This window comes from Neolamprologus multifasciatus, chromosome 11, assembly GCF_963576455.1.
Source record: "Neolamprologus multifasciatus chromosome 11, fNeoMul1.2, whole genome shotgun sequence".
In the NCBI taxonomy this organism is placed as follows: domain Eukaryota; kingdom Metazoa; phylum Chordata; class Actinopteri; order Cichliformes; family Cichlidae; genus Neolamprologus; species Neolamprologus multifasciatus.
This window is the reverse complement of record NC_140449.1, coordinates 19205988-19229623: the sequence shown is the minus strand read 5'-3', so window position 1 is coordinate 19229623 and position 23636 is coordinate 19205988. Positions and strand designations below refer to the sequence as shown.

The 23636-nt window shown below is 40.7% G+C and overlaps 1 protein-coding gene across 1 annotated transcript; it reads left to right on the top strand.

Moving 5' to 3' along the window:
- Nucleotides 1–13064: 13064 nt before the first annotated feature.
- Nucleotides 13065–22330, top strand: LOC146508215 (transcriptional repressor scratch 1-like). The gene is given in 6 exon segments (XM_085177871.1): nucleotides 13065–14225; nucleotides 18093–18244; nucleotides 18246–18345; nucleotides 18348–18679; nucleotides 18681–18722; nucleotides 18724–22330. Coding segments are annotated over 6 exon segments (840 nt in total). The 5' UTR covers nucleotides 13065–14110; the 3' UTR covers nucleotides 18823–22330.
- The last annotated feature ends 1306 nt before the right edge of the window (nucleotides 22331–23636 follow it).

Below are 23636 nucleotides of genomic sequence, written 5' to 3'. Positions count from 1 at the left end.
ATTTTTACCAGGTCTTAAAATGAGGTAAAGACAACCTGAGATGGAATGATGACATGTGACACGACACGGTTTTATTATTTATTTAACAAAAACTCAGCTAAAAGGCAGAAGCAGTATGCGAAAAACTAAGTACAGCCCATCATTCAGTAGCTTTTAGCAGCAGTAACCTGAAGTATTTCTGTATGATGTCATCAGCTCTCACTGTTGTGGAGGAATGTTGGCCCGCTCTTCTTTCCAGTGTTGCTTCGGTTCATTGAGTTTATGCACAGCTCTTTTAAGTTTGCAGCGCAGCATGCCAGTCAGGTTGAGGTCTGGTCTCTGACTGGACCACTGCAACGCCTTCATTCCTTTCTTTTCAGCCATTCTTTTGTTCATTTGCTGCTGTGCTCAGGAACATTTTCCTGTTGCGTGGTTCAATTCCTATAGAACTTTAGCTGTCGGACAGATGGCCTCACATGTGACTTTTTGGTACACACAGGGGTCCAAGGTTGACTCAGTGAGTGCAAGGTGCCCAGGTCTTGTGGCTACAAAACAAACCCACATCTTCACCCCTCCACCACTGTGCTGGCAGCTGGTATGAGATGTTTGTGCTGATATACTATGTTTGCTGTGTATTGTAACCAATAAGCTCTAAAGGGCATTGTTCCAAAAGCCTTGTGGCTTGTTCAGATGCAACTTTGCAAACCTAAGCTGTGCTGCCATGATACTTTTAGAGAGAAGAGACTGTCCTGGTAACCCTTTAGACATTTTCTAACTGCACTGTCATGAACTTTTAACATTTGTCATAAGGCCTTTATAATCTGAGATGTAAGGCTTGGGTTTTCTGCAGTTTCTCTGAGCATTGCACTATCTGACCTTGCAGTGAATTTGCTGTGATGTCCACTCCTGAGATAACTTGGCATCTTCTTTGAGTGTTTTCCTTTCTTCATGTATAATGACAAACTTGAAGTTGTTTGGAAATGAATTTAAACCCTTTCCCAGATTGATGGATAAAAACAATTGCTTCTTTAATATCATTGTTGATGTTTTTTCTTCATGGCAGCCTATTAACACACACCAGAATGATCCAGAGCTGACATGTAAAAAATAGAATTTGGGCATTTTTGGGTGGTTTGTACACATCTGGCAAAAGATGCTGGGAAGTCACTGCTCCAAGCTGTTGTATGAAGAAATAGAGAGACTGATTTAAAATTAATTCACCAATGTTTTGCTGTGTACTTTTTTTTTTTTGGTAATATATCTCAAACAATTGAAATAGAAAGTGTTAATTAGTGAGATTTAAAAACTGGTGGGTGTATGGAAGACAGAGCCAGGATAGCTGATTCCCATTGGTCACGGTCCTAATGTAAGGCTAAGGTAATGCTTTCTATCACTGGCACTGATCTCCTCATCTTAGTCCCAGGAAGAATGTGAATAAGCCTCCTAAAAAAGTCCTTTAAAACACTTCAGGAAAATTGGTTTGCATTGAGTTAGTCTTGACACAAATGACCACTGGCAAATGATAGAGTTTTAATTTGTCTCTGCAGGTTCCCGGCATTTATGCACGAAATGTTACGGAGGATAGGGACATCTTGGCAGGAGACAGTGCATCTTCAAAGAGATGCAACAGAAAAAGAAAGAAATGTGTAAACACAAACCAAATATGACAAGAAGGTAATAAATAGAGAAGTTGGCAAACAGTTGTGTGAGACAAAGAGAAGATGATGGAACAAATCCAGGTGATATTTTTATTTGTGTCTCTGAGTCTTCGGTTAACGCAGATACGTGAGCAGAGGCACAAAAAGCTGACTGAAAAAGAACAGGTATAAACACAGAGAAAGCTGTAGCTGATTATCAGTGTGTAATGACAGATGAGAAGAGATGCAATTAGAATGAGCCATATGGAAGATCATATGGTCATTTTATAATTAGCAGTATTTTAAAATAGCGCAGTGACTTGCATACAACAAGACAAGAGAAAGTGCTGGTTGATTCACAAATAACTTTTTAAAATGAGTGTTTTGAATCACTTGATACATATTGCAGGAAGTGGATTTAAATAGGAAACCTCTTTCAGTCCAGGATCTGGTCATAGTGATAATCATGGTTATTATTTAGTGCGTTCTCAAATAGATTCAGTGTCAAATACAGTAGTCCAACCCACCAGGAGACATCTGAGTTTTCATTTCTGTGTGCCTAACCTTGCAGGTTCAGCTCTGACAAGTTTTTCCATGCTAGTCTTCTTAATTTATTGTACATATTCCATTGCCAGCTATAGCTGAGGGCATGTTTAAACTAAAAAAAATAAGAACCTAATCTAGAAAGCTCCAGTGTTAATTATGAGTGTCCTGGGCCAAATAAATGCAGCATTAATCCAACATGTTTTTTGATAGTAGCAGGAGCTCCTAGAGAAAACCCCATAGCACCCAGGACCCTCATGCTGTGAAGCAACATTTAATTTACTTATTTTACCTACTTTCCTAGTTATTATAAGTCTCTAAAGTGCAAAGTGAGGAAAACACTAGTGAAAAGAAAAATAATCCATTATTTATTGTATCATGTCTATGATATTTTAACTGTTTATGACATATTTGTGGTTATTATTAGGATCACAGTCAAAACAATGGCAGAGACAAAAAGGAAATAACATAATTAATGTTAATACTTTATGACCGTAATATTTTCCTTTTAGTCATAAACGTGATTGATTAAATTAGCCTTAAAAAGAAGCTGTTAGTAGAGCAAAATTTAACAAATGAATCACCTTTGTTTATACTAATACGTTCATCTTTTCTTAAAGGTACAGTCAATAATTTTGAAAAACCTATTTAATAGAAAAAAAGAAATACTTGTGTGTAATTACATCTTCCAGCAATCTGATGCATTCTCACAAACTCAGAAGTATTCCATTAACAATACGTAGCCCATGTTACCCCTCTATCTTAAATACAGTGGCTAAATACAATGGATATATTTAATCATGTTTTACACATGTGGCACACATAGTTTGAGATGAGAATCTGAAGGTATTTGCATGCTGTGGAGGTAAATTTTAATTTGAGCCAGCAGCTTCAGATTATATATAAAGGAACACACCTGTGTTTTGTCATCTGAGGAGTCCCCTTCACCAAAGAAGGGAAAATGCAAAGAAAAAAAACAAGTAATGTAAATGACCTGTGTGGCAGGATGCACAAGAATCGTTGCGCTCAAGGATCGTCCAAGAATAAAAACAGCGGAAGTGAAAGGAACAGACTGATAACTTTATCGTGTGTATAAAATAGATATTGTCAAATTTACCTGTGGGGGACATGAGAAACAGGTGATCAGTCACATTATATATTATTGCAAAACTCAGTATATTGAAAAACATTTTAAATGTTTCGAGGTTGCAATAATATTGAATAATGATAATATGAAACTTGACTCATATTATCAAGTTCTTCCTTCCCACTGTCGCCAGTGCTTGCTCAAAGCAGATCGTGTGATTGTTGGAGTTTTCGGTCTATTATTGCAGAGTCTTAACCTTACAATATAAAGCGCCTTGAGGTGACTGTTGTTGTGATGCCGTATAAATAAAACTGAAAAGAAAAAAATGTAAATAATTCAAGTCACTGGGGCATGAAAGCTGTGATGGCATTGTGACTCCTTTCAGTGAACACTTCCCCCCCGGATAGTTTGTATTATTCAGTCCTTCTGCTTAAACCTAAACATAATCTACTTCCAACAGTCTGGCTTCTTTGTGTTGTGGAGCTCCTGCATACTTGTGATCCTTAAAAGGTCACCGCTACACAAAACGCACTACAGAGGCGACATTTTCACATGACACTCTGCAAACACTGGGAGAAACCCTGGAGACAGACCTCACCGCCTGTGTCCCAGAATTAGAAACAGTCAAGTCTTCACTCACCTGTATCGTTCACCTTCTCGTAGCTTTCCCCGCTATATTTATGCAAATGCAATTCCTTTCACATTTCTCGGCTGTCACGTCTGTTCACAACCTTCCCGACATTGCACCTACAGAGGTTTATTTGACTGTACATCATGCTTTTGTGTTGTGAAACAACCATTAAATCCACAGTCACGTTACATGTGGTGACACAGAGTTTGGTGGCACCTCAGAGGGCTAGTCTGCTGTAACAGAAAATAGGCAGGGGCGCTTTTGTAAAATAAATAGATAAAAAAACAACAACATGTAATGGGTTCATTCAAAGTTCATTTGTTCATAATAGAAGTGCGTTTGTAAACCGTTTGGCCTTTGGGGGCAAATAAAGTTGATTTAGCGGTATTGACAAAACATTGCAAGATTCGAGTCGTAGTTTGCTGGAATAGTTATGTGCTGTCCTGCTGATGGAACATCAGGCGGCTGCTGAAGCTCCAGCCTCAAGCAAACATGCATGCTGGGCATGTGCGAGTGTGTGCGTGAGCAGGGGTTTGTGCTGTGCACGTGCCCTTCAGGGTGCTTATGTGTATCTGTAATCAGGATAGCACATATGTGTGTGTGAGCGAGTGTTTGCTTCTGAGACAGATTGCTTGTGTGTGAGATGGGGTTGGAAAAAAAGCAGAAGCAATAGTGGTGTAGATGGAACAAAGGGATGAAACCCCTGATAATATTGGAAACACTCTGAGAGGTGGAGGAGACCAGAAGGGAGCAAGAGCAGTGAGCCTGTGTAGCCACTGAGGGGTTATCTGGCTCCTTCATGATTTTGAAATAAGAAACATATTCGCTCCATGTTACCGCCAACACTGAGCGCTGTTCATACTGCACTCTTCAGAGCCATGATTAGAAGACTTTATAAAGAGCGTTTTAACAAACAGAACAAAGTTTGTCAGTGGGGTGGTTAAACTTGAAGACCAAAATCTGGAACCATTTACTCCAGTCAGTGTTTGTTCCTTGTTTGGTTATAAAAAGTTGTGAGGTCATGTGGACAATCATGCAAGCTGGGATGCTTCATTATGACAAATAAAATATATTTAAAAGAATAACTGTGCAGTGCAGGGTTTTTTTCCCCCTATTTTTTGTGTTTTGAATCTGTGTGTGTGGTCCTATGAGTTATTGAAAAAAAAAAAAACCCTCTTCAATCTGCTGATGCACAATTTGTCAATCTTGTATCACTTTCCAGAGATTTTAGGGAGACTCTAGGACTCTCTGGTACTTCCTGAGCCACCATTGGGTGTGCAGCTCTTGCAGGCTGCAGAGCTTGCACCCAGTTATGTGCTGTCCCACATGCTCTGCTTTCTACAAGATTTAAAGTCCTTGCTGATGTGGTTGAGGCATGTGGTGAAGCAGCCTGTCAGAAGGTTCTCTGTGGTGTTTCACTTGAGGTCCACTGGGATTTGAGGCCTAAGGCTGAAGGGCTTGAGGGTTCAGTGGTGCTGTCGGGCCTTTTAATCGACAGTATTTCCGTGACTGGTTTGTATCAGGTTCATGTGGATGTGGATTCCAGGGTATTTGGAATTGTCCTCACTTTCCAACACTGTGCTGCTTGGGCTGTTCCCAAGCAGTTATTATTTATTGAAATAAATATTTATTTATTTATTTTTGCTCACTTAGTCCAGTTAAACTCATCTGTTCTCCTGGGGAAACACCAGTCCCACTTGCATCTTTTTAGAGCTTTCTATTCATTTGAGAAGAATCGCCTGCTCTGGCTGAAAACAATGCTGGGCTTAAGGACGGTTAAACGCCCAGAAAAGGTCAAGTAATAATTCTCTGCAGCTTCATCGCCCTGAAATGTACACGTAGTGATCTAAATACTGATTATAGCGGCTTTAGAGATCAAAATGTATTTCTTTGAAACTCGTCTTTATTCCCAGTTACTCTTGGAGCTACGGACAGATCTGCCTCAGTGTGACACATATTGTTGTCTGCATAGCTTTGTAGTCATGTGATCAAGTCCTGGAACAAACAAAAATCTAAAAACATCAACCTGATGCTGCAGCGACTGCCTTTGTACTGTACATGAATGCAAGCTAAATAAGTAATGCCGGTTTCAAAGCCAGAGCTTGCATTTGCATACACTGCTGAGACTGTGTGTGGGTCTACTGGTATTATTTCACTTCCAAATTTTTTGATTACTTCCTTGATTGGCTTGATCTTGCTTAAGAGGTGCACACAGTCAGGATGGACACAAACTAAAGGTAATGTGAAACAGGTCACACATCCTCTGATTTTTTGTTAAAGCTCCCACGTGAAGTCGTTTGCTGCAGAGGAAGGATGTAGCACAAAACCCTGGCACTGACACTATTCCATTTCATTGTTGTATCTGGTTTCAGGCTCCTTGTTTCAAAAACATCGAAGAAATGGGGCAATCTGTAAAATAAATAAAACTGTTACCTGGAATGTTGTCATAACTGTTTTACTTAAGATATCACTCTGTCTCTCATCCCTTCTCCCATTTTTCCTTTCCTTCCTGCCACCCCGTGTTTCCGAAATATGTATCTCTTTATCACAGGTGACATCGCCGAATAGGCCTGTCTGAAGGAGGTAATGATTTTTTTTTTGTTCTTATTTCTGTGTTGAGAGGGATCAGAGTAGTGCTGGTTATCAGGCCATTTATTACCCTGCCAGCTCGCCACTCAGCTGTCTGGGTAAATGCAATCTCTCCTGATTCACACAATTACCCCAAGATAGAGAGAGGAAGAGAAATATCTCTCACAGTAGCATTGTGGGTCAGAAGGAGTTTAGGGAAATACACAGAAAGGCTACCCGAGTGCTTTTTCAACCGAGCAAGCAGTCTGTGTCTGAACACGAGTTGTTTGTTTGGAGAATACGTGTACTGTTTGTCTCCTACAACGGAAATAAATGTCAGAAACATTCATCTCCACTCTGCTGAGTGTGAAATCTTCTGTTATCACTTCATTACATACACAATCCAACTGCATTAAACAGTTTTACGAGAGCTCATTGATCCTATATAGTTTTCCAGATTTATTTATGAAATGAAGCTTCTTGTTAGCTTTGGAGAGCTGGCGAGACCAAAAGACTGAAGAAGAATTGATTTATACATTTGAACGCAATCTCAGTTTCTGTCATGAGAAGAACAAAAATATTAATTTGTATGAAAACTGATTGAATGTTGATGCCGATGCACTTTTGCTTTTTAAATCAATAAAGTGGTATGATGTTATATAGACTGAATATATAATGGTTTTCTACTTTATTGCTCCACTATTTCTCTAGTTTCCTCACATATGCACTCATCAGCCACTGGGTTAGGTTTTCAATCAGCCAGTGACATGGCAGCAAGTCAGTGCATTTATGCACTGTAGGCATGGTCAAGATAACCTGCTGAAGGTCAAACTGAGCATCGGAATGGGGAAGAAAAGTGATTAAGGTTAATCTAAATGTGGCACATTTGTTGGTGACTGACAGGCTGATGCAACCCGTTACCGATAGTGTGTCCATTTCACGCTTTGTCTCTCCAAAACATGAACAGGACACGCATGCAGAAGCTGCAGTAACAGAGGGAGATATTTTATTTCAAAATTAGATTATTTTCATGTATGATACAGTCTCCAGATCTCAACCAATATAGGACCTTTGGGTTGTGGTGGAACAGCAGATTCATATCAAGGATGTGCAGCTGACAAATAAGCATCAGCTTTGTGATGTTATCGTGTCAATATAGACCAAACCCTCTGAGGAATGTTTCCAGCACCTTGTTGAATCTGTGACATGAAGAATTAAAGCAGTTCAGAAAGCAACAGTGGTAGAAAGGTGTACCTAACAAAGTGGCCAGTAAATGTATATTAATCTACACAGTGGGAGTAACGTGATTTGCTTAAGAATACCTCGACATATGATTTCACTACCAACCCTGAATATTAATGGACAAAGTCCTGAACCACAAAATACAATGACTGATTTATTGTTGTTGTCTATTTGGTTTATATTTTTCAACAATAGCATTGATCCTCTTTCTCGTATAGTAATAATGTGATATTTTATGGAGATAACATGTACGCTCAAATTCTCGGCATAATTCTAGCTGTCTGCTGGCTCTATTTAACACATAGACTTAAAGGGGAAACAGCTCTGTCGAAATGTAATAAAATCTGCCTACCAGCACCTCTATAGATGATTAGTGAACATATTATATTTGGTTTCCTTCAGAAACCCAGAGTGTAATAGGTTGTGATTTTTCAGGGGCTATGTGAGGTAAATCTGGCAACCTAACAGTGACACAGGCAAGTGGAGCCACTAAAGCGGTAATCCTGCATGCAACCTGTGCTACAGCTTGTAGCTTTTACACTATTATTTGGATTCAAATGACACAAACAGGACATAAATTGTTAATTACTGAGCTGCTGAAAGGCAGATGTCAGTACTTTGCAACGAGCAAGGATAATTGTTTTATCCTGTTTGAAGTCACTGACAGAGTCACTCTTGGCATGAAAAGTGTTTAATAAATATAGAATGATCCCTTTTTATTGGAATCAACTGATCATAGTTATGTATAGTGAATTAGAGTGATACTGTCTGATATTTAACCCACCCTGTGCAACCCACAGATATGATCTCTTTGTCTTTTCAAGCTGAGATGAATCATAAATCAAATGAAATCATCTCAACCATAAAAAAATGTCTCTCCTCTCCTCTCCTCTCCTCTCCTCTCCTCTCCTCTCCTCTCCTCTCCTCCGTTTTGGGACACTCTATCCTGTGCTAATGTACACTGCATTCTGTTTCACCAGTACAGTGGGAGTCATCAAAAACTGCAAAGAAACAGGCCACATTTCTCCCCTAGCCCAGCACTTTTGCGTGTCTGCAAGTGTGCATGTGTGTATGTATGTGTGTGTGTATGTGTGTGCCTGATGAGAAGAACTGCTCAGCAATATTTAGCGTTACTGCGACAGAACAGCTTTGGGATGGAACAGAGACTCACCTTCAGGAAAGACGAAATAAGAGGCAAAAAGAGACAGAGAGTGGGAAAGAGGCAGAAATGTGATTTTTGACACTTGAAATATTTTGTTTTAAGTGAGGAAAAAAAAAACACCCAAACCACATGATAACGATAAAATTATAACACAAATAATAAGTTAAATGTAATGCTGATACACTAAGTGATACTGCAGATGTGTAGTCACACAGGGGTGAGATATGATAATGAGAGATACATCTGAAAAAATTAGGTCTGTTTATACAATGATGGAAAACAAGTGGACCTGCACATGCTGCCTGCCTGTCGCATGGCTGCCTGTACACCCACCTACATCCACCTACACACATCCTCACTCAAAATGTACACAGAGCAGATGGGCAGCGTCTCTGTGTTTGGTGTACAACACAGGTGATGTCCTTTGACGTGGCACCGTGGCAATTAAAATGCACCGGACATCTATCACGACTAACCTCAGGCCTGACACGCACACACACACACACACGCACACGCACACACACACACACACACACACACACACACACACACACACGCGCGCGCGCGCAACTGGCCTCACACATGAACACACAACACCCAACACCCTCTACAACAACTGTCAGTCGACTAAAATAACCCACGACATTAACAATGTGTTTCATCATCACTAGTGGATATGTGGGTCCACACACATACACACACTGACAAACACATATGGACTAATAAGACACACACACACACACACACACACACACACACACACACACACACTCACACACATCCGACACACTGAAACAGGTCTTGGTACACACAGGCACACTTCAGACTCATGCATAAAGGTTTAAAGTGCTTCCTGTGTTTAGATTAAGTATTAATTGACATTCGGCATATTGAAAATTAGTTTTACTCTTAATTCAAATGCCAAAGCATGCTAGGCGTCACTCATTGTGTCTGTATCAGACCCAGGAAGTGAGAGTAATTTCTAAAGATATTTCACTGCAAAGCACATGAGTGTGAACTGTAGCCAAAAGTGGAAAGCTCTGGGTGTTCTCTGTCTGCTGTCATCCTCACACTTCGCTAACAGCGCCATACTTTATTTTTAGGGAGGTTTTTAATTTGTGAGGAATATATATATATATATATATATATATATATATATATATATATATATATATATATATATATATATATGTGTGTGTGTGTGTGTGTGTGTGTACATACTGTTTGAAATGTTTGAATGGTGTAAAATGTGTACTTTCGTGTGTCTTATCTATTATTGCAGTCGAAATAGAAGTGATTACACTCCTCATAATTTAAGGGGAGCTCCCTTGCCTCCTTCCTGTGACTGCATTACTGTTTTAGTAAAGTTTAACCTTGTAGTTTCTGTCAAAGAGCACCCAAAGCATTTGTTTTAGGTATTTTTCTCCACCAGCATCCACAGAGGCTGACATTATGCAATGTCCTTCACACTGTCCGAGCTGTCACAGAGACTCTGACTTCCACTGATAATGGTTGTGCAAAGAGCCGGACTGTGCAGTAGTCCATGGACAGCCACTGGCGCTATGGCTACTTGTATACCTCCTGATTGTCGCTGGAGCTGAGCACCACTGATTTTTGGGGAGGGGTTTTAGAGGCTCATTGATCTTCTTGTATCCTTTTTCCATTTTTGTGAAGTCTTGCGGTTGGATTTTTCAATTCCTCTGCTAATTCTCTTCGATGTAGAGGCACAGTGCAGAGATACAGACACCATCATCTCCTTTTTGTTTCACTAATGTTTTTTTAATCACAGGTGTAATTAGTTTCACTGCGTTGGGTTTCCACTTGTTTAACAATATAGTTTTCCTTAAGCATTTTTTAAAGAAAATGAAATTTTTTTTTTACTTTAAAGGAAAACTGTGCTCTTCAATTTTGAAATTAGACAGGTATTTGGAGCCGATACGACTTTGAATCACGTAACATGTAATGAATATTGCTCAGGGGTGCACTCACTCCTGTTGTAATCATGTCATGATGTTTGTTTTACATTATAAGACTGATAATGATTCATAGTGCCAGAGAAAAGGACCTTCTGTATATTTTTGTTTTAAGCTAAAAATAGAAAATGAGGCAGTATTGTCATTACGTAAAGAGTGATCCATCCACTGTTAAGGTAACATTTTCTTCCATTTTCCCCTGTTTTTCTGTGTGTGTGCACACTGTAAACCCTGTTAAAGCAAATTCTTTCATTTGGATCTTGAGAAAAGAAAAAATACTGGCTTAACGTGTGTGTGTGTGTGTGTGTGTGTGTGTGTGTGTGTGTGTGTGTGTGTGTGTGTGTGTGTGTGTTTAATTGGACCTCCCTGAGCCAGTCTCCAGGTGACAGAACTCATCTGCTCTTTCCCTGATTAAGGACAACAGATGGACACACACACACACACACAAACACACACACACAATCCACAGAATGCTTTCACAGTCATGATTTATCATCAAAAAAATACTGAACACACAGACTGCACTGGTCACATGGGCTGTAATCAATATAAGGTGCACATACACAGAAGTCACACCAAACCACCTTGAACTTCTGCACACTTGTTTTTGCTCACATGACTCCTCCGGTCCCTAGATATCCATCCACTGAGCTCAAACAAGCTCTTATCATTACTGCAAACAAAGAAAATAAACCCCTCCTTCTCCAAATCTGCCTCTCTAACTTGACATCGGTGTGCTGTCCTTCTCCATCTGTCTGTCTGACAGAGATTATGAGTTAATTTACTTCAAAAGAAAGATTGAAGATTAAACAAAGTCTTAGTCAAGGATGATCCTCATAGCTAAAAAAATAAATAAATAAATAAATAAATAAAAAAAAAAATATATATATATATAAAAAAAAAAAAATATATATATATATATATATATATATATATATATATATATATATATCCGACAAAAATCCCTTTTGTTACGTTTCTGTCATTAGACATAAATAGTCTAAATCTTTAATATTTCTCTGGCGAATAATTTTTCCTCACATGTTGATATTCCTCAAATAAAATAGTTTTGGACCTGAGAACCAGAACAGTACTATTAATCTAATAATGACAATGCGATAATGCAATATTTTTCTCTGAATGAGAAAGAGATGATTGAACACACATTAAAGCATTTATTAAGAAAGTGATGTGTTTATTTAAATTTTAATTAATACCTTTGAAGCTAAATGTTTTTACCCTCAAATTTCCCACAGATTTTGGTTTAGGTGAAACCAAGTTTATGCAGACCGTATTATAACCTCTAACACCAGTTATTAAAAGGACAAACTGGTGATCTTTAAGTGTGTTCTCTCTGGATCTGACTTATCCACTGAGCTCCCTCTAACCTGTAACATATGTTTATCAACTTTCCAGCTGTTCACAAACTCAAAGCAACACTTTACCTTCAATCTTAGACATTTGCACTTGCATTTAGGCCCAAAGCAACACAGCAGTGTGTAATTATTGGGTCAGCCCATGCAAAGCCACATTTTAGATCATGCATGATACTCAAATTTAAAACACTGGACTACCTAATTGAAATGATGACTTTCCCCTCTTCCACTTCACAGTGAAATAACTTGAATCTCATACTCATGGAACATGAAAAGTCTGAATACATGTGATTCATTCATCTTAAAAGATCGCTGTTGTTATTACATAATATCGACATCTTGCAGGAAAAGTTTTCAGTGAACCCGGTGTGACCCTGGAGCTGACAGTACTCTACCTTCAGCCACTGTAAAACACTCCATTTGGTCTGCAACCATTTGCCTTCGGGGCGACATTAATGATAATTAGTAGGCTCTTAGCACGCTAGTTAATATTCCGCCGTAAAATCCATGTGATGGGAAAGGAAAGTGAGAGAGAGAAAGAAAAGATACAATATGCTCAAATGTAGGGGGAGACCCAAAAAAAACGAAAGTACATGGACTGCTAGGAATCATGCACAATGGGACAATATTTAAAATTCGTGTTACACGCCGCGATATCGCAATCAAATCGATGAGCTTAAAAAACCATAACAATAATTTTCAGTCTTATCTCCTCAAAACATGGCGTCTCTCACTCTCTCTCTCTCTCTCTCTCTCTCTCTCACACACACACACACACACACACACACACACACACACACACACACACACACACACAAATGAAGAGAAGGGGAGAAAGGAGAATGAAAGACAGAGAAAGAAGGGGGGGGGGGGGGGGGGATAACAGCTTCAATAAATCATCCGGGCCAGTCGTCGCTCCCCGGGGATGTGGGATGGATTAAATTAAGCACTCCTTCTACTCGTGCGTCTATCCATCCCCCCATCTCTCTCTCTCTCTCTCTCTCTCACTGCGCCGTATAAATGCCAACAGCTGATCGCGAGACGGCACACTCACGGGAACACCTCGCGGAAGCTGCAAAGAGAGAGACGAGGGGAAGAGAGAGAGAGAGCGAGAGAGAGAGGGATACAGAGAGGAGAGAAAGGAGGGATGCTGTTGATGTATCCGTCCGCAGGGAGTCTTACTGTGATTTCTTTCTTTTTTTTCCCTTACCGGCCTGAGTGGTCGTCATCAGGTGGAATAAAGGACTAATTTCTCTGGCAAAGAGGGGAGGACGAGGTGTCCGACCGTTTTTTTTCTCTTACTGAAAAGCTTCCAAAAATTATCCTTCAATTTTCCCTCTTGTTTTCTTCGCATCCCTCCCTCCCTCCTCCTCCTCCTCTCCCTGCTCCATCTCCTCTTCCTCTTCTTTAAAGAGGCCCGAGCGCGTTGCGGGGTGTCTTCCATCTCCTGTTTCGTTTATTTATTTATTTATCTCCCCTGACTGCTCGCGAGCCCTCTGTCCCCTGGTCTGCAGCCTTCCCGCGAGCTCAAAAGAGCACGAGGCAACCCCTTCGCCTCCCCTGTACCCCCTCCCCGCGCCTTGGAGGGAGCTGTCCGGTGCTGAAGTTGCATTTCTTTCCTCCTGTGCGCGAGGACTAAACGGGGCGGACAGACGACAGCGAGAGAGACCGAAGCAGAAGAGGAAGAACACACAAGCGCTTGTTGATCGTCAACTCTTTCACCGGATCAATTCAAGGCTCGCGCTTTCTCCCCAATCTGAAGACAATCTTCCCCCGGCCCGCCGGTTTGATTGGTGTGTCACGGGCGAATCACCACGCTGGCCTGCCTGTCGGCGATCGGCTGTGTTTGCGAGTGTGTGTCGTTGTGTTTGTGAGTGCGTGTGTGTGCGCAGCTTGTCGGTGTCTCACCACCATGCCAAGGTCTTTCCTGGTAAAAAAGGTGAAACTGGATGATTTCTCCACCGGGGCGGATCTGGAGAACGCCTACCGGCACAGGACAGACCTCAGCCTGCGGCTACATGACAAAGGTAGGTCATGCAGCCTACACAGCGCGCACTAACAGGTGTCTCGGAAGAAAATCGATTTCACAGAGGAGGAGGTTGGCGAAGGTGGGAACATGTTTCCGAAATAAGACTGAGACTTCAACAGGATTTACCTGTTGTGCCTTAAAGGGATTCCCTCCTGTGATTGGTCGTTAAAAATTGACCCCGGGGCTTGATACACCGGTGCACATTCCTGCCAAACAATAACTATAAAATCTAAGCGTGAACTCAGAGTGTATCAGTACAGCATTTCCTTTTTTCTTCACCTTTTATCTTGCGTAGCATCATCTAACATCAATAACCTCTGAAACTTATTGCAGAGTGGCTGGCTACCTGTGGGGTGATGTGGGTGTAATCAAGGCAGATAATTACAAAACATCAGACAGCATAGAGTTACCACACGCTTGTTACTTTTCTCACGGGTAATAAAAGCTTCAAAGCCCTCCACTAATCAGCGCATTGAAAAATATCAAAGTGGAGCAAAGCGTTATCAATAGCACAGACTGTGAAAGAATTGCTCGCTACTTCACTTATCCAAAAGAGCTCAGACAGTAAAACACCGAAGACCTGTCAATCTCATAAAACTATGCACTCTGATAACTGGATGTTACCACACCGCACAGTCTAAGACTTTATTTACCGGGTACATAAGTTACATTATCCTCGGTCGAAGCGTTTGGGCTCAACTCTAGGAGTTGAGCTGCCGCCGAAGCGAAAAGGTCACTTGTGAAATCAACTAAATCAAGCGCGTCGCATGTTTCATCGATTCTGGCTTACACCCAGCGGGGTCTTTCTCTCCCTTCGCAGTGTAAGTAAGCTTAAAGGAGACAGAAACGGGACAGTGGTTATTCATATCGAGCTCATTTCACTTGGTTTTAGTCGAAACCCTTTGCGGTTATGCTTCGGCAAGATCGGGGTGATGTTTGAGATGCACAAGAGCTGCCTCCCATGTAGCTCTGAGTTTGCAGAAAATAATCTGATGGAACACCGTGGTTATCTATAAGTGTATATATGTGTGTGTGTGTATATATGTGTGTGTGTGTGTGTAAAAGCTGCATAATGGTCTTCTGACATATGTCCTCACCTTCGCCTGCAGGTGAAGCACACACATCGTTTTAACATCCTTTATATAACAGCGTTGTCTTGTAAAACACTCTAACAGGTTTTTAGTGTTTCCCTGAAACATTGCTTTCTTCTTTGCATATAAAACGAGTCTCATCTCAGGGCCATCTTCCGACGTTGTGCGTGGCCCTTCCCCCTCGTGCTCTGTACAGGTGTGCCTGTCCCAGTTTTGCAGTGTTGGCAGATTTCTGCACTGTGGCTATGACGCTGTAACTGTTGAATGTGGATGCATTTCTTCTCTTATACCATTTTCAGACGTTTCTTTAGCCATATGAGAGTGACTTTTGTAATTATCCCGAAAAGACTCAAAATGATTGGCTGTTTTGTGCTCCTCCAAAGCTGCAAACTTCCGCACAACCTGCAACTATGTGCGTCACATTTTACGGGGGGAAGAAAAGAAAGAGAGCGATGCCTCTGCTCGAGTAGACCGCATGACTCCCGTCCCAGTGTCATTCACAGGCTAACATGTGCGTCCCATGCGCGGACCTGTCTGTGATTCTCAGCACGCAAGCTGTCAGCGATGTATTTATGACGTCGAAGTTAACAAGCCCTGCTAGGTCTCACACAGCCGCCTGTTCAGCCTGTCCCGGCCACCTTTTGTCTCCATCCCTAACATGCGATGTTAACAGCTTAATGCAGCTTCTACATGGCTCGGAGCAGAGTCAGCACACAGCAGAACGCAGTGTTGGGAACAACCTTCTGCTCGAACGAACCGGCTTTGGAATAATTTATGTCCCGCCCTGCGTTCTGTGAGTGAATGATGTGACGGGACGTTGTAGTGGATGTTACATGGCTGTGATCATACGTGGAGAGATAGAATATGTGCGTCACATGGAGCCTGTTGCTTGTTCATTACCGAGACCACATAAGTAATGAGCAGGTGTTCCAAAACCTGTGGTCATTATTTCGTGCTTTCATCATAATAACAGCCTCTCAAAAACATTGATTAGTTGGATCTTATCTTATAGGTTAGTTATTGTTCCAGTTCATTTTTACACTCTATTATGTGTTGAACCTAATGTGTTTCTATTGATAGTTTTTGTTGGAGCAGCTTGATATAAGCTCAGCTAATATTGCCACTATTAGCTTGTCTTCAGGGACAATTAAGGATGAATTGGAGCTATTAACTTATCCAACCTGTCGATCCATATTAAAAATATAAACAGCAGTGTACAACAAGTGCATACTGATAAAGGTATTGGTTTACGCTTAAATCTAAAAATGTATGACACATTTGGTTATATATAGTGCTGGTTAGTACACATTAAAGAAATACATATGTATTATTTTCCACATAAAATTTGAATGAGCGTTATTTTTCTCCAAAAATGCATCAATCATCAGGGAACAGGAGCATAAGCTGACTGTGCTGTGTGTCCCTGTACAGCTTTTGAATGGATTCCTGTAATTAAAGCCTGTCCTCCAAGTCATCAGCTCCACAGATTTGTGAAACAAAGAAAAGAAAACACCACATCACAAGCCGGTACTGCAGGCCTGCCGTCATCGTGCCCCAGTGCACTGCACTGGATCTGTCCGTGGTGCTGATGCTCATTTTCACACGCTAAATCAGCTCTCTCGAGTTCAGGGTCAGCTTGTGTGCATTTACCATTTACAGAAGAAGTGTCTTGACTGCAGCCTTTGATGGCTAAGGGAAATGTATTGCTGAATTATCCCTGAACAAACCCTAACCCTGCAGACCCTTTCAATACACCGCTAAGGTCCACAGTTATGCAGGCAAGTGACTAACGCTCAGTATTTTAAAATGTCTATTCACATTTTTTTACGTGCAGCTCCTGTTGCCGCTGATCTGCTGTTTGTGAGCTGATTACGGAGACTGTCATATCTGCAAGACAAATGCAGGGATCTGACTTGGACACAGATGTGGCAGTATCACGGTGGTGTGCTCACTCACATTTGAAAAGCCTCTTAAAATCTATATCTCTACATTTAGAGTGAGATGAGGAATAGATCTTACTGTTGCCTTATGTTTCACATACTTTGGTGCCATATGTGGTTTTATTTAAAAGGAAATTCAAATCGGTTTTTCATCAAATATAATACAGTAACACCTGTCATGTCACAGTTTTTTTGTTGTTGTTGCCCATAACACTTGGTGGAGGCTTTCTTGTGTTTCTACAGTAACATGTCAGCAACAAGTTACTGGTGGGATGAACCAGCTGTTTGAAATATTTATCCCATCTCTATGTCTTTATTATAAACATAAATGCACTCGAGTGGGAAGAAGATTCAGGGGAAAACATCACACAGCTGTGTAAAGCCAGCTGTATATCCCAAATGGCATATTATAATAGTTTGCATCAGTGAGTAAGCGCTTATTTAATTCCACCAATTCAGATTGTGTAATTCTGGTCAGCGTACTGAATCTCTGTCATTACTGTATCTGTACTGAAAGATAAGCTTGTCTAGCAGGCTACAGCAGTTTAATGCTAATCTGGACTTATTCATGTGTTTCCTGCAGTTTTCTCCACGTGCAGGAATTAATGCCCTTCACATTTCCTGTTGGTATGGATCTCTCTGTGATCAGAGAAAATGTTTTGCCACCTTAATCTTAACATAGCAGTTTCTTTACTACCTATCAAGTTATGTCAATAGGGGCACCAGTAACTAATGTTTTGGTCAAGTCCTGTACACCACTAAATTTTCCATACCATGTTAAGATGAGCTCTCTTTTCAATATGCTAATACTGTTTGTCTGTTTTCCATTAACAGCTGGTTACATCAGTGACTACATCAGCCCTGTTGTGTACGATGGTGAGAGTGACAGTGGCATCAAGGTCCCCTCTCCTGATCCTCTCTACGACGGTATCCACAGTGACTATGGGGCTCCCGACTCTGAGTCTCCTGACAGCCCTGGCTCAGAAACTCACGGATGGTTATATCAATGGAGACGCTGCAGTGAGCGAGGGTTACACAGTCGATGCCTTCTTCATCACCGATGGCCGCTCGAAGAGGAAAGCTCTCAGCAGCCCAGGACCATCCAGAGGCACACCTGTAATGAGTGCGGCAAAACCTACGCCACGTCTTCCAACTTGAGCCGGCACAAACAAACGCATCGCTCGCTGGACAGCAAGCTGGCAAAGAAATGCCCGACCTGCGGGAAGGTGTACGTGTCCATGCCCGCCATGGCCATGCACCTGCTCACTCATGACCTCAAGCACAAGTGCGACGTGTGCGGAAAGGCGTTCAGCCGACCTTGGCTTTTACAGGGCCACATGCGCTCGCACACAGGGGAGAAACCGTTTGGGTGCGCCCACTGCGGGAAGGCCTTCGCAGACCGCTCGAACCTGCGCGCTCACATTGCAGACCCACTCGGCCTTCAAACACTTCAAGTGCAAACGCTTGCAACAAGACCTTCGCGCTCAAGAGTTACCTGAACAAGCACTATGAGTCTGCCTGCTTCAAAGGCCCCTTCTCTCCTCTCGGCCCACTAGATGCATGACCCCCCATATAGATCAAACGAGACAAAACTGCAGACGTGAATTACAATTACCCTTACGGACTTAACCTGCAGACCAACAATATATTTTTGGGTCAGAATATGACCTTGCTTTCCCTCCTCACCCCTCCTCACTGGCCCTCCCGCCCCCGTCCCCCACCTTGCCTCCCTTGGAGCCTATTCGTGATAATGAATATGATGAAGATAGCACAATTTTTCTCCTTGAGATTTGCCCACTTAAGGATTTAACTGATCGACGCATGCACTTCCTCAAAAACAAAACAAAACAAAACTCTTCACGTCCTCTTCCTCTGTCCATTGAGGATGGAGACATTAATACTGACTTCCTCCTGGCTTCTAGATACAGTATGACTCCGTATATTTTGGAAAAAGGGATGACGATGAGGATGACGACAAAGACAATAGTAAGCCTATAGCTACTAGTTTCCTCCCTGCACTCAAATGCAGTGAAAGTTTTTTCATTCTGATTTTGTTTCTTTTTTGGAAGAATTATAGTAATAATAATAGTAATAATAATGATAATAATGCTCTGCTGCACCAAGTGACCATATTCTCTCCACTACTGAGGTCAAAATACTATTTATTTATTTACTGATTGATTTGTTTTGAACATTTTTTTTCTTTTTTATGTGTTTATACTTGATTTGATAACAATTGAAAAGTGTTGCCATTTATTTGTTGCACTTTAATTTCTGTATATGTATGTAGGATATTTGCCAACCTCTTTTTACCACTACAGGCCAAAGCATATGTCACTTTTTTGAGTACTATTTTTTTCCTATTATGTTGTTAATACCTTTTTTCTTATTAACGTTATTGCATGCAAAAAAAAAAAAAGAAAAAAATTATGAAAACCTATTGCCAACATCATAAAAGCTTATGATTTTTTGCCAAAATCCTATAGCTAGAACCCGAGGGCAATATTATTATTTTTTTTTCTCTTGGAGCCTCCATAGGACTCTTTAAAAGCAATAATCACTTAATGCATGGTATTTTATGATGAAGTTATGAAGTATTACCTACTCTGTATAGCAGTTTAAAAATCAGGTATGTTTTACTTCACCTATAGTCATAAACAGAAAAAATACTAATATTACAGACATCAGGGAACATGCCAATGTAGTGTTTAGAGTATCAAAAAGAAAAGTCCTGTCTTTCCTCTCTTGTTATGCACTGCCTGCCTCCTCTTAGTGAGTAGAACTAATGTAGGATGTAGACTAGAGAGGCTGGGATCAGCTGCCTGCTGGGTGAGAGGCCTATTGTAGGATAACTACTGTAATGACCCTGACTGCCCTGCTCTGCAATAGCTTCTAGTGATTCAATTGTTAACAAAAACAAAACAAGGCCTTACTTTGGCTCAGGCCTTTTCATTATACTTAGATTGGATAATTGTCCATACATCAAAATTCAATGGTTTACTGATGTTTATGAGATGGCAAAATGACACTTAAACGTGTTTAAACAGTATTTCCTGTCGCAGTCGGCCAAGTTTAATAACACCAATTTTATCTTTATGTTAAGGTTAAAATAGCAAATCAGATTGGATAAATATTGCAATAAGATATTCATCACCCTTAATTGACAGCTAACATATATGACATGCAGCTGCTATCTGTTAACAACAAAGTTTAGTTGAAGTTTAGTTGAAGTTGAACCAAAGTCGACTTCAGTGCAATTACTCATCTGCTCTTCCGGTTCGCTTCCAACCCATAAAGCGTGCTTTTCTTAAACCACAGGAACAGCATGCACTTTAGCTTGATGGTCTGATTGCAGCTTAGCTACAACTGTTGTAGATACACCAGACTGAGTCCTGATTATTCTGCAGTAGGCCCCACTCACCCCTACTGGGCCAACTGAAGGGTAACTCTAAGATTGAGAAACCTACGGACAGGCGAACTTTAATCAAACCCCGACCCCATGGAAGATTTAACCTTTAATCTAGGTGGTCAATACCAGTGTTGCTGAACCCAAGGTTCTCTGCAGCTCAGAAACCTTTTCTACAGATTCATGGAGCTTCCCAGGAGACAGACTGAGGACACACAGATTTGCACAGGAAAATGTTTGTGTGTTCATCATAAAATACAGCACGTCGACATCGTAATCTTGCATAGAAACATAAACACGGGTGCACAGATGCATGGGTGCACGTCCTCACATGTGAGCACACGGTGCCTGCTGACGAGCCATTTGGGGTGACTAAACTTTTGTGTACAGTGAAGCTTGAGCAATTAAAAAAAATAGAACAGGTTTAATATTCAGATGTGAATCTTTAACAAACAAAGCTTTTTGTAATTGCAGTGCTTCCTCAGACACTCAGCGTAAGTCCGGACTGGCTGGTATTGAACACAGTTTATAAGGGTACACGGACAAAAGGACAGGACGGTTATGTGGATGCTTAGCTAAACAAATTTTTATCTCAGAGATGAATGATCAAGGCAGCCACGGTTGACAATTTTATAAAGTCAAAAAGTCTACAGTTTGTGATAAATGCTTGCCGCACAATAACACAATACAATACAATTATATTTTACAAAGAAACCTTTTTAAAGGCAATATAAAGGAAGCACTTCTGTTGTGACTGAGGGAATCAGTGTGTGAGTCAGCAAATTGTAGGTCTTATCTCCTTTCCTGATGTATGAACTAGATTTGAGCTGCAATTACTTGACTTGTATCAGATGATTAGTCATAGCGCTCCAGTCTGTTATGGCCGAGCACTTTTGCATTTTTATGTATGATTTTGGCCAAACACCCAACAACAGTTATAAATACAAAATAGGCAAACAGCTGCAAAAACAGTTTTAAAAGCATGATTGCGATTCCCTTTACGCAAAGAGAACAAAAGCATCACCTTTATTTTCTACACACGTTTCTCAGACACTGATAGTAGACGTAAGAATAGGACAAAAAAGGGTGAAAATATAATCTCTGCAGTTTCTCTAACTGTTTACTTATCCCAAATTGTATCATTGGTAAACTCTGGTTGAAACTTTGCACTGAAGTCTAAATGTATTAGGGCTAAAGTGGACGTGTGGCTGTTAAGTGGTTTTTAAAGGAGAAAGGATTCGTTTTGAGTCTGTTTGTCTGTGTGTCTGTCTCTGGCCAAGCTCCTGGTCTGGCCTCTTTAAGCACTTCCATTTTAGTCATCTCCACCCTAAAGAAAGTAGCACAATGAAACTAACTAGAATTCAGGTAGAGAAGAATTAAAAACCTTGTACTAGCTTGACCTCTCTTCTTTTTTGTATTTCAAGTTAAAGAATGGTAATAAACCTAAATAATCATTTATTGCAGAGGGTTTTTAAAGAATCCTTTGGATTGAGACATTTTTACTGCTGTATAGTGATATCTGACACAACCTTACCTCAGGAGGGTTGGATCTCTGTTGCAGAGTGAGGACCTCCTGGGTTTTTTTGAGCCAGTATTCAGACAATGTAAGCACAATGAACACAAAAGCATTTTGTGGCACTTCATAATAAAGAATAATCTTAACGAACCAAGGCAATTTGTTGTAGTCTGTGTCATGTCTTAAGAAATAAGTATTTTCCTACTATCCAAGATAATAGAAATCAGGAAGTAATTTGACCTGCAGGTAATGGACACTGTGTTAATTGATTTAGTTATTAAAATTCCTGTTAGCTTTTTTTTCTTCTTCAGTTCATGCTGTTGCAGTGAGTTTGCCTTTTAAGTCAAAGAGGGCTCAGTTCATTTGCATAGAAAAACACTTGCTCTGATTAACAGCCCATACTTTGCATTAGCTTTGTCAATATTGTATGTTTAGACAGGCACTGGGCTAACATTAAACTCAAAGCTGACTTGATGGTTAAATATGTTCACCGTGATAACTCTGTATTAGGACATTAAACACTTGTTAAGTAGGGGAATGTTGGACTTTTTTTTTTCAGTAAGGCATTTGTTAATAATCTTATTGGATAAATCTAAGTCAAAGATAACAAAACAAACAAACCCTGATTGATGCTCAGAAGTATGTGATTCCAAAATTATTTCCAAACCAGTGAGTAGACCCCTGAGGGAACAGAAAAAAGCATGGATTTATAGACCTACAGTCCTAAATGTTTGAGACAGTAGTCTAGTCACTTTTCATCCCTAAAAGTACTATGTGTGCTACTTTAACTCAAAGCTTTTGCAACGTAAACTGCAAACGTGACAACGCTGTTTTCATGTGCCGTGCTATGCCAGAATGAATCACATCACTTCCTCCCCTCAGCTTGTTTCATTCACGCTGAAAAAAATGCAAAAAACCCAGTCTGATTGTTTTATATTACATCTGTTTCTCTGATAATGGACAACACATTAAACATGCACTACAGTACAGCTGCAGCTGTAAGTCTGCTCCACTGTATCAATCATGTGGTAGCTCATCCTTAAGTGAAGTAACAGTTCAGCCCCGATGTTTGCTCCTAGTAAGCACAGACACTCCAAATCTATTGTTGCTATGCCAACACCTGTGGTATCCAAGGCAATAAACTATCTACAGTATCTATAGTGGTAAACTACCTGAACTGCTTCAACAAAGACACAATGCAGAACCCTGCAGCTTTGTGGAGTATATTTGCCAACCCTAAACAGAAGATTGGTTTCTCAGCAGTTGTATGAAGGACAGAAAAGTGACTGCCCACGCCTATGAATCACCTTCTCCTCTCCCAACCTTGCCTTTCAACTTCCCCTCTGATCTTCTTGGTATTCTCTTGCATCTCTGTGCCTCCTCTTCCTCCTTCTTCACATCTGGGTTTCCTTTCCTCCCCCCTCTCATCTCCCTCCCCTTCGCCGGCATCACCTGT